Source organism: Solea senegalensis, linkage group LG8 (genome assembly GCF_019176455.1).
Source record: "Solea senegalensis isolate Sse05_10M linkage group LG8, IFAPA_SoseM_1, whole genome shotgun sequence".
NCBI lineage: Eukaryota > Metazoa > Chordata > Actinopteri > Pleuronectiformes > Soleidae > Solea > Solea senegalensis.
The window spans coordinates 5,741,918-5,754,285 of NC_058028.1; the positions used below are offsets into that span (position 1 = coordinate 5,741,918).

General features: G+C 42.2%; 1 protein-coding gene across 2 annotated transcripts; it reads left to right on the forward strand.

The window, feature by feature from the left end:
- The first annotated feature begins 109 nt into the window (after positions 1-109).
- LOC122773117 (LHFPL tetraspan subfamily member 6 protein-like) lies at positions 110-12,071 on the forward strand. Of its 2 annotated transcripts, none has more exons than XM_044031516.1 (3): positions 110-463; positions 2,047-2,543; positions 11,973-12,071. In XM_044031516.1, exons 2-3 carry the CDS (start codon positions 2,159-2,161, stop codon positions 12,035-12,037), a joined length of 450 nt encoding a protein of 149 aa, XP_043887451.1. In that variant the 5' UTR covers positions 110-463; positions 2,047-2,158; the 3' UTR covers positions 12,038-12,071. The 2 variants fall into 2 exon arrangements, with proteins under 2 accessions (XP_043887451.1, XP_043887452.1); XM_044031517.1 differs by lacking the exon at positions 11,973-12,071 and adding an exon at positions 3,567-3,622.
- The last annotated feature ends 297 nt before the right edge of the window (positions 12,072-12,368 follow it).

Sequence of the window (12,368 nt, forward strand, 5' to 3'; positions counted from 1 at the left end):
TCCAACCTCTGGGCGGGGACTTGTGTGATTGATGGTCACCGCCTCCCTCTCTCTCTCCTTTCCTCCCTCTCCCTCTCTCTCTCCCTCAGTCCCACGAGTGTTTCGTGGACTCGCCCCCTCCTCTCTCTCTCTCTCTCTCTCTCTCTCTCCCTCTCTCTCAGCAGGAATGTGGACTTCTTCAGTTCACTCAGTGTGGGAAGCTCCGCGCGTCCCTTCACTCTCCCTCTCTCTGTCCGGGACTGAATGAACAATAATCGATCACCGCTTTGGTTCAACATATTGATGATCAGCAGCAGCAGGAGCAGGAGCTGGAAGTGATTGATCTTTAATCGGATTATACTCTCACTGGGTTTTTTTGTTGTGTGAAGGAGATTCTCGTGTGTTGTGTTTCTGAGTCTGTGGAGGAGAAAAGTTTGCTGTGGAGTCCGCAGATGTTCACCTCATTCCGGGGCTCCTTCACCATGTAAGCCTCCTCCTCCTCCTCCTCTTCTCCTTCTTTGCTCCGTTTATGTGATTAACATTCCGACAGTGGAAGCACTGCGATGAAACAGGGTCTTTCCTCACAGGTCACTCCTGACACGCACCAATAGGATGTTTATTCCGGTTTAATTTAATTTAGTCCGATTACATCAGTCGCACTGGGCTGTGTTGTCTGTAGTTTTTTTTTTTTTTTTTTGGAAATTGTGACCTCATTTTAAAGTTTATATCCCTGATTTTCGCATTCCTTTTTAAAATAAAACTTCAAGTCAATAAAATTAAAACTAATAATACAAATGTACTCATTTGCAGCCTTTAAGATTAAGCTGTAATGTTTATTATTATTAGTTGTACTTGCTCATTACTTGGTCTGAGTTTCAGGTAAAACTTTATAGTACAGCAGCAATATGATAATAATCTTGTAAGAGGTAATATCATGTTTAAGAAGATGGTATTAATGACAATTACCATTGGTGTAATAACTTTACATGACATTTTTTATTTAAAAAAAAAAGATAAATACTATGTTAGAACGTTGAAATTTCTCCTCCCTTATGTCCAACACAATAGCCAAGATTTAAGATACTAAGCTAATACTCTGTCATTACTGTATAAATTATTTGGTATTACTATTATATTATTTAGAATACAATAGAATTTAATGCTATTGGACATTAGGGTACAATGAAATTGTTGGTGCTCCACACAGCAACGGTGCACGAAAGGTAAAATATAAATAAAAATGGAAAAATGTACACAATTAACAACAGAAATTTACACATAATAAAGATTGTGCAATTTCCCTTGAACACAATGATTACCAAACTCGCACCACATTGTCGCTGTACTATATCAATAATATGATATTTCATCATATTATTGATGAAATCATTTATACTGTGTATCGCAGAGGTGTCAAACTTGCGTCCCGCCACAAAAAATGTCTGGTTTTTATATTTATAGTTTCATTTGTTTTGCATCTTTGTGAACTAGATATCATTCGGCATTAACACAAACACTTTTATTTTGAAATAATGTGAAATATTGTCACAAATGACATTATTGCCATGTCATGATGGAATATTTTAATATCACGTCGTCCACCCCTACTGAACAGTTGGTTTTTCCCACACAATTGGACACTTCTTCATTTTTGTCAGCTGACCTTCTGACCAGACTTGAAGTTCATGTCGCCCCCAGGTCATTTGAGTCTGAGACTCCTGGTTATTGAGTATAAACACCGGTTAACTAGTCCTCCAATGATACCGTTTACAAATTAGACGGCCTGTGCAATTTAAAGGGTCAGTGCAATACAATGTCATTGCATATTATTGGAGATAGTGTTCTCCAGGGGACAATAAAGTGTGTCTAATTGTATCTGCTGACATCATCAGAGAGGAAAAGTCTTTGAGGTCTTCTTAGAAAAACACATTTAACAGATTAACAGATCATGTTTACTTGGAATCATTAATAACTTTGATTCCGGTCGGGGACGAACAAGTTTCTGGTCTCCCACTGATGACTTTCTCAGTCCGTGCTCAGGCTGTTTGTGTCTCTTGCTCCTGACAGGGACCCGGAGTCACTGAGAAGGTGAAGACTGCTGGTGTGAAGTGCTCAGTGTGACCCTCATCACAGCAACTGCTCATATAACTGCCTCCAGTTCAGTGACAGACTGTTAACCATGGCGTCAAGTCTGACATGTGCGGGCGTGATCTGGGCCCTGTTGTCCCTGCTCTGTGCCGCCGCCTCCTGCGTGGGCTTCTTCATGCCCTACTGGCTGCTGGGGACGCAGATGGACAAGCCCGTGTCCTTTGGCACGTTCCGGCGCTGCTCCTACCCGGTGAGGGACGAGGAGCGGCAGGCCACCGTCATGCTGGAGCAGTGCGGCCGCTACGCCTCCTTCAACGGCATCCCGAGTCTGGAGTGGCGGATCTGCACGGTGGTGACGGGCGTGGGGTGCGGCCTCCTCCTGCTGGTGGCGCTCACGGCCCTCATGGGCTGCTGCATCTCTGACCTCATCTCGCGCACGATTGGCCGCGTGGCCGGTGGCATCCAGTTTGTTGGAGGTAAGAGCGTGTTTTTTTTGTGTTTTCACGTTAGCAGACGCTGGGTTCAAATCTGATTAAATCCAGAATATCAGATTTGACAGTTTACATTCATAACTTCAAGGTTGAAGTTTGAACGAATGTCACATGACAAGCTTTTTCTCTGAAGATATTATGTTTCTACATTTTCACAACCAAACAACGTGACGTCACTTTGTTTGTCTAATGGGTCAAGAGGACATTCAAAATGGATCTAAGTCTGAGTTGCACTGAGAGCGCCATCTGCTGGACTGTGTGGTGATCACTTCAGATGGTCTGATGTGCTTCTACTCTCGCTCTTTTTTTCTTTGTGTGTGTTGTTATGGCTTGTCGCTCATGCTGCTTTTTTGGGAAAAGACCTATCATAAAATAACAAAAATGATATTCAGTTACAAACTCAGCACATCCTGTTCCTCTTTCAAACTAAAAGCACTTTAGTCTTTCATCATTTATTGTGAACTATTAGCAGGACTGACGGATCTACGGTTTAATACTGAAAAGTCTTGGCATTTAGTTAAAGTTAAAGAACTATTTACAGTATACAAAAGTATAGTCTATGTTTTTTTGTAATCAGCCTGAGACACACCCAAGATTTCAAAGATTTGTGTGAGTTTAATGAATTTAGCTTTAGCTTTAGCATTGTTTGTCTAGCTTCTGGTGCAGGTCGATGACAAAAACGACCAGTGCATGAGTTGCACGGATTTTGATGATATGATATTCTAGTATTGGTCTCAGTCCGTTACTGGTACCTAAATTGCACATAATATATGCTACACTAAGTACAGACTGATATTGGACAAGTAAAAGTGGAACTGAGCCTTTTCCTAGTTCTGAATCATGCGACAGGGTTCGGGTTTGGAGTTTAATGGCCAGAAATTGCCAGGAAGTTGGCAGATGTTCTCTCTTTGTTTACTCTCTTTTAATTACTTCCCTTTGACTTTTATATTGTGTTGTGAGTTTTATATCTGAAATTGTCTCTGTAACTATCTGTGCCATCTTGACCAGGACTCCCTGGAAGAAGAGATCCTGTATCTCAGTGGGACCTTCCGGGGTAAATAAAGGATGAATAAAAATGTTTACAGAGCTGTTAATCTGGGTTTTCATGCAGTCGGCGCGTGGCCACAAATCTGATGTCCACACAGCCCTAAATAAATCACATCTGAGTCACATCAAGGGGAAGGAAAAAAACGTCACTTAAGCTTAACTTTGGCCTTACCTTACTGAGAGACCAAAGTACAGAGGCTCTGATAATCATTATGAACGTGGCATGTGGATTACATTTTAAACAGTCACATCACATATTTGTCGAGCTTTGCTATGGACGACTAAGGATTCTCTCTAAATCCTCAAATATGGATGTTTGTATGGATTCGCTTGGTGCCGATGGCTGTAATTAACTCCTCGTCAAATTTGTTTAGATATCCCAGACATGAGTGCGGTCCACGACATTGTCACGCATTGTCGAGGAAACAAAGAAATCTCGATTTTTATTTTAATACCTCTGGCCAACCAAAGCTCTTTAGTATTAAATCTGCTCTCATGGCGAGAAAAGCCAGTGGTTTTCATCAGATTCTCAGAATCTACAGGAAGTGAAAACTCTCCCTGATGGATGACGGTGATGTTACTCACTTGATGTCGTTAACCGATATGATGCTGGTTAAAATCACTCGATCGGATATCGGACGGATTAAGACTTCACTCTGCTCTATGACTGTGAAAATGTAAATAAAATGCTGTGGCAGCGTTTTAGCTGAGTCATGGCGTGGGCTGTTTGTTTCTTCTTTATGGGAGAAGAATATTTGTTACACAGTTGGAGAATTATGTCTTGGAGAAATAGCTAGAAATGACTCAGCACAAACGTCACAGTTTATAATGGCTAAAATGGCTCTTTTTTTCTGTAAATTATGCCTGCTGTTTTTAACAGATTGGAACAAAATAACAATAACATCAGTTATAATACAGTTTGGAGGTTGTCCGACATAAAATACTGCACCATTTAACATTAAATGTTCTTTTTTGTGTGTGTTTCTGGTGACATATTTAGCACCATATGTTCATTGTTGATCACAAAGAGTCATTAAAGTCGGCTGCCACTGTTTTCTCAGCTTTTGCAATTTTACAATTTCTGACACAGATTTGAGTGTTATCCTGTGAAATAACACTGCCTGTTATATAACAGTGTCTAATCCAAGACTATTTCTTAATATTGATTTTACTGACAACCCTAATAGTGAGAAATATAATTAATAGCAATGTTTTAACTTCCTACTCGTGACCAACAGGTTTCATTACGATTTTTCTTTCTTATTTGCAGCCACAGTTTTGACATTTGTTTCCTTTCTTTTGCCTTTAGTTTGACTGATTAAGTGATGGAAAAAAATCAAACTCCACTGGGGCCACGAGCCCAAAATATGTCAGCGTGATTTCTTTACTCTGGCTTTCGTCCAGAATGTGCGTCTTTAAATTGAAAAAGAAATCCACGCCCTTTCGCTTGCTCTTTGTAAAAATAGAGTTCTGTCCACGCTGCAGATCTGTGCATGGAAACGCCTCCTCTTGTGTGTTTGGTCATCGTAAGTGGACGCCACTCTAAGCGGCGGAGGATTTTTGTTTATGTACACGCTCGGTTTTTGTACATGTGTTCTCTCGGTGGCGGACGGTCTGAGGGAAGGCGTTCCATCGGAGCCGCGAGTTTCTCTAGGCCAAGTTTGAGAAGCGGCGGCGCTCCAGCCCTCTCATTAACTCGGAAACGTTTGCTTGCATACTGTGGCTCACCACCACTACTGCTATTTACAATCCCCCATCACTTCAGTGTGGCTTTCAAAAAAAAGCAGATTTGACAGAGGAAGCAGGTTGCAGGCTGATTTGACAGAGCTGCCAGGTTTTCCTGCAGGATAAATCTTCAGAGGACCACCACAACGCGCCGTGTCCTACTTCTAAAAGGCTTAGCGACTTAGGAACATCAGTATTAATGATGTATAATATGGAGGATGATTAAGGTGAAGGCTTCAGAAAATGTGCACTTTCTCGTGTCATAAAAGCTTGCGACAGCCCCACAGCTGCTATTTTTGGTGATTTTTTTTTTCCCTTAAAAATCCCCTCCTGAGTTTCTTATGATTCCAAGTCACACATCGAGAATTTTGATGTAGGGATAGTGAAGGGAAGGCGCGGCACCGCTCAGATCTCCCTAACTTGACTGCCGGTGAGCCAAAGGGCAGAGATGTCTCAGAAGAGCTAATTGGAAGTGACAGATTCCGGAAGCTCGGTGTGGGCCGCTCCGTGTTTTCCCCCTTCAATCACTAACAAGAGGAGAATGGGACGTCGAAGCTGGCGGGGAGAGTTGTGATGTCAGAGGACGGAACAAAACAAAAAAAAAAAACGACTTGATAATTGAAACGCTCGGCAATCACTTCTCATTAACCGAGAAACCTTGCCGGAGAAATAAAGATCGGCGGGGTGGAAGCGGGAGATATGTGCCGAGAGATACGATCAAATCTCAGCGATTAGCGGGAACAGGGAGCGGGAGCAAATGAGGCGTGCAGCTGGTGCATGCAAAAGGAGCCTCATGGTTCACAGTCTGATGCCACTGTCGTCCTCCCTTTGTGTTTCCTCAGCTGCCTGTTGTCGTCCACTGTTGAAGAGCGTCTTATCAGAGAGGCCAGAGCCTCTAAAGTCTGATTCTTTTTTGCATATTTAGATTGTAAAGTCTGGACAATAAAAAATAAATGACATCAAATCTGGGATTTCTACAGATGTATCTAAGTCTTCTAATTGTCTTTTGCATCACTTTTAAAGATCCGGTGTGTAAGACTTAGTGACATCTGATGGTGAGACTGCGGATTGCAATAAACAACGACTCCTCTGCTCAACCCCCAAGCATGTTATGGTGCTTTTCCATCATACATTTCTAGCACAGCTCGGCTCTACTTGGTTATTTTTTTGCTTTTCCATCAGTGATAGTACCTACTAAAATGTGACTGCGAGAGTCACAAGCGCGACGTCCGACACAGGAATCAAACCGTACAATATGGAACTGTAGATCAGTTAAAAAAAGACTTAAAAATAGCAGAAAACATACGTTAATCTCCAACATTTAGCAAAGGAAATGTGTAGAATCTCAACATTTAACGGAGGAGTGTGGTGTATTTAGCTGAAACCCGTTCAGCTGTATTTCAGTTCAGTAGGAAGTACTGAACTGGTCTTTCGGTGTAACTGAATCATTAGAATCAGTTACAGCGAAAAGCAACTGCTTTACAAGTCACTAGTTTGTGTGTTTGTCGTGCTATGGTGACTCCGCCCACGTTGAGGAGGTACTATGAAGTGATGGAAAACGACGTGACTGATGCCAACCTAGTCGAGTCGAGTTGAGTAGTGCTAGAACTGTGTCATGGAGAACCATGATGGCTTTTGCATACCTGATACCAAGAATTTTGTTCTTATTTTTGCATTTTAAACTCTCAATTTAAAATGCAAAACACAGACTTTGGCTGGTTTGTTTTGCTGCAGTAGAAACATGGTAGCACAAGATGACGGCCTCCATAAAGCACATATGAAAGGCTTATTCTAACGAAACAACATGTCTTTTTCATTTTAAAGCGATTATACAATCTATACAAACATACTTACAGGTAGTATATTAAATCCCTGCCAATAAACTCTCACTGTTACATACTGCACCTTTAATTTGTCACACAAACTGGTGATGGACCAAGTGTTCACGCCTGTGACGTCACGCAGATACTGTAGGTTGATTATGTCTCCGCACATAAATCTGATTTTGATCAAGTGTAATTAAGAATGCAGACAGTCTGTCTGAGCAGATCAAAATATCTGTTTGCCCCGCAGCTTGAGCACACAGTACTGGAGCTACCTACGTAGATCTCCCTGTAATTTACTTCAATCCAGTGAAATGGATTAGAGCCGAAAAGATTTATCAACACTTCAGCTGCTGACCTGACTTATTGTTGTCGGAATTCTCCACGACCCTCTTTTATGTCCTTATTTCTGTTTTCTTGTTTACAATGGGCGAGTTTTTTGTTTTTTTTTTTGCACAGCTGCTTAATCGCTAATGGCAACATGTTCACGACAGACCAGAGTCTGAGTCTGAGACTGTTCTGGCTCATAAATCAAAGGCTTGAGATTTCTGTGCTGCTCACATTAAACACCGGCTCTCGCTGTAGTTTCTTGTCTTAGTTATTCAGTGGCGCCTTCACCAAACAACTGCAGCACAGACAGGGGATTCAAACATGAAAAAAAAAGAGATTCTTTTTGGGGTTTTTTCAGCACAAACATCAGGAAGGAGGCTTTTTAAAATCTACTTTATCGTCACATTACATTTTTCTTCCTCCAGCACAATAACCTTTTGTCTAATATATGCTTCTGTTTCGTCTTTCAATCTCTTTCCTCTTTGAACCTGACACACAGTAATGTTTTTGATGGGACCTCATGACTGGATGACTGGTCTTCTCCATCACCCCGGTAAATATCAGGGACAGGGGTGGGCGCATGGGAGCGTCCTTCCTCGTCAATGTGTAATGGACTTTTTTTTTTTTTTTCTTAACTCCTGCCAGATCTACTTATGAGATGGTTCAGGAAATCGCGGGGAAACATCTCACTGAAGCAAACCCTAAAATAACCCTTTTTCATTTCACTGTGGTGCCGCTGGAGCTTGAGAGAGAAGACGAGCTCAGTGGAGTTTGACAATAAGATGCTACGTTCGGAGGAGGGGGAGAGGACGAGAGATGCAGGTTGCGTTGGTTCTGTTTACTACAGAGAAAGCCCGAGGTAAAAGATGAAGACAGTTTAATTATAACTCGACTCGGTGGTACTTTTTTTATCCAATAACCTGGACTCTATTATTGGCTTTTCCAAAACCCACCATATACTACTACATTTCAAATTGCTGACACATTCGGAACTTAACACACCATGTTTGAAATCTGCTCATTTATTTGGTTCAAACTGCCACAACGAGCGGTCGATCAAAACGTGCAGTTTTTCACCCTTTGTTTCCAACACCGGGATTGTGTTTCCCATCTCAAATCTCTGTCTGAGACGCTCTAATTCATACACAGCAGCGCCACTGACTTCAAGGGATTAATAGGATTACGATAAAGCCAGCTGCCGAGGCCGACCACAGCCAAAAAAGGGAAATCATTCATACACTGGAAGGAATTCAATGTGTAAGAAAAAAAAAAAGCCCAAAGCAGAGTAACGTTATCTAATTTTACTCACAGTTGATTAAAAAACAACATTGGCATTGTATTTCCAAAGATAAAGCATTAATTGCTATAGTGTTGCTTGAAAAGACAAAGGGCCCTTTTTCCTCCCGACAAAAGCTTCAGCTTAATTCTGAAGCCAATAAGTTGTGAGGCTCGACACACTGTGCCAGAAACACTGAAGAGTAGACTGTGAACTTCACTTGTCCTTAATCACATAATATGCAAATATAAACCCACTTAAAGTCGCACACAATTGCACCCTGTTGCATTTTCAACACAACAGAAGTCCTTTTTAAAGCCATTATAACGCCACTGTAGTTAGATGGGGACTGATGAATCGGTGCGGCTGATTATATAATCTGCACCCACTCATTATAATTTCATAAATGAGGCAGATTATCACTTATGTAAGTCTATATTTTGCTCTCAGACACTGGATAAATGCTGCTAAATGCCCTTAAACTTAGCTATTTCATCCAAAACAAAAATGTAGATTTTGTAGATTGATTGCATAACTGGGAGATGTATTCATTTGAATCTTTCATTTTTAAAAAAAGATTAGTTTAGTAAGATGTTTTGTTTATACAGAGTCCACAGCGGTGCAGAGATACAGACCAATGTTTGTTTATTGAAGTCATGTATCATTCGTTATTGTGAAACTAAAAAAAAAAAGGAACCGATCACAAATGCCTAGAGGCGGGCTTAACGCGATGAAGACAAAGACGCAGCATTTAGCAGCTTCTCTATAAATCCCAGGGGCATCACGGATGGCGCCGGAACGAAACAAACGGAGGTGATGCAGAAAGGTCGTCTCCTACCTTTTGAGGTGTGGAGCTTTTGAACATTTGAGGTGAAAAGAGGGCTCCTATGGATGTGAAATCTCACAAAAAAAGGTATTGTGCATTGTGATAAACAACAACGGCGGAACAGCTGAGTTTACATGATTTCAAAGCTCTTTTCAAAGCCCTCTGATAGGAGACTCTTCCAGTGGCCAAACAAAATTAAAAAAAAATCATCCAAACATATTGTCCAAAAGGATGTGAAGATCGTCCTGGCGTTGGCCAAAAAGAAACCCATATTAGCCAGCCTCTAACTAAAGTAAGGCTCAGCGTCGCTCCGAAACCTGCCCGAAATGGCTGTAAAATATATCTGTGACCGTCTGAGATTGTGAGCTGGTTTGAAATCATTTTCACTCCTGATAAAAATGTCAGGAAGTGCAGCTACTCAAGGCTGAAGGACACGGGCTGTATTTTATTGAGAACTGCTACGTCCTTGAAAGAGAAGGGGTGTAAAGTACGGCAGGCTGCATTTGGCCTTTTTCAGGGAGTTTGTTTCTTGGGACAGTATGAAGGGTACAACCAGAGGACTTTATCCTGTACGGCAGCAGGAGATGCAGACCTGTGAGTCCTCGAGGGAATGTGAAAGAAAAACAGCTCAACACAACATATTTCACTGCCATAAGGTGCGGTTGTGGTCAGCAGAGAGCCTCGGCTTTTGTCATTGTCGGTACAAGAACCAAGAAGTCATTAGTCTTCCAGAGGAGAAATGTGATGCCATCACCGCACGATGATCTAAGAGCATTTATTATTGATCAGATACATTTAATGTCTGTTCCATTAAATATTACCCGTGGGTGCTGACAGTTCTTTGATGAAATGAGATCAGAAAAATATTATTTTTCACAAGCGTCCCCCTTTTTTCCCCTGACTTCTCCCCTGTGAGGTCTTTCAGGGGGAGATAACACATTTAGAATTATTGGACATGTACATTAATCTTGTGACCAGCTAAAGTTCTGGTTTTGAATTGCACACTTCTTCAAAGAACATGTGAAGAAATAGCTGCAGGTATTAAAAACTGTGAAAGCAGAAAGAGAATTTATGTAAAACTGTAATGGATTAGGGGCGACACAGTGGGTGTAGTGGTTAGCGCTCTTGCCTTTGCAGCAAGAGCGGGGTTTGGAACAAGTGCGTCCCGGAATGTCTCTTGTGACCACATGAGATCAGACCTGGCATCCCGTCCCCCATACACAATCACATAATGACTGTTTGCAATAGACTATACAGAGTCAGGAGGGAGTCGAAGCTCTACTCGCGCTGCTGTAGCATGACATGTTATTTTAACCCCAAAAAGTCAGGCAGTCAGTGTCGTATGAGCCCTGATTAGTGCAAAATAAACGTCGACTGAGGAGTCCGTCTCTAAGCTGTCTCTAAGGCCAGATTCCCGAAACCACGTTCAAGGACGGACATTAATACGAGGTCCGATTGGGGTCTAAATGACACGTTTGTGTGGTGGGGAACAATAAAAGTGTAACACATTTGCTGTAGCCTCTACAGTGTGCACTGGTTGAATACATACTTCCTACCTCAGCCTCTTCTGGAGCTGCTGTTGATCCTAAATAACAAATAATTGGCTGTGTCGCCTCCTGGGAAAGCTCCTCCATTTTATTTTCTGGTGGATTGGCTCGGTTGACACTGGTGTGTCAGTAAATGGACATTACGGAACCACATTGAGGACAGACGCAGAAAATATGTCCAACTCCGGGTGAGTTATTTGTTTATCTTGCAACTGTTTTGGTTGTATCACTCCTTCCTTGTTGTTCCCTCAGAGGTGACCTGTGGGGAGTTGCATGTAATGCAATATCCTGGTCAATGATAAAAATGAAATTAAATTGACCATATCGCTCTGCACTGCCCCCACAGCTTTAAGAACACATCAAGGGCATGAGTGATAACTTGAAAGACAAGTCAATAAATTAAAATATGGGCGCGTTGTTGCGGTTTCCAGAATGTTGCCAGGGGCTATTTGGCACACAAGTGTGTTGCCCTGCTTGAGAGCCATACCAGCACAGCCAGGAGCTTTGTCCTTGTGTCGGCTTTGTGAGTTCCTGCCAGCTGGATCTCGCCCAGTCCCAGAATATGTACTTCCACTCCCCTCTCACCACGAGCCCTCATTTTCAAGAGGTAGACTGCAACAAAAATGAAATTGCATCCATCTGAGGAAGGCTCTGGGATGAAGAGCTCATGTTTCCAGTTGTTTTTTCTCTCTTTCTGGAACGGTGTCTCTTGACATTCATTGTTTAATGGTGTCGGATCACAAGACACGTTCCTGGACAAGGTAAATAGTCCTTGACGCGCCGTGTTGTGTCGTTTTACTTCTAAAAAAACCCCCAGTTTCCATTCCTTTGTGCTCGTAGGTCTGCAACTTTGGTCTGATGAAGACGAACTGCGCCGCCTCATCTGCCACGTAGTCATCAGGTAAAACTAATGAGACAGCACCGGCTTGTTATGTTTGAGAGGAGAAAGCCAGGCCTTTTTACAACAGACGAGAGCTCTTGTGTAATGGTTTTTCAGAACGCCATCTTCACTGCTTACATTTCCGGCCACTGATAGTTATAAAGTGGACGTCTCTTCCTCTGGGTTGATTGATCACCTAAAGTGCGGACCACTCTTGCAACACAGTAATGCGCTCATTCAGCCCTGCAGCTATTTTAGTTCCCTCAATCCCTCACCGACACCACAAGGGTGTTTGGAGTCGAGAGGTCAGGGAAATGCAGCCTGTTCATCAGAGGCAATCTTTTTTTTCCTCTCCA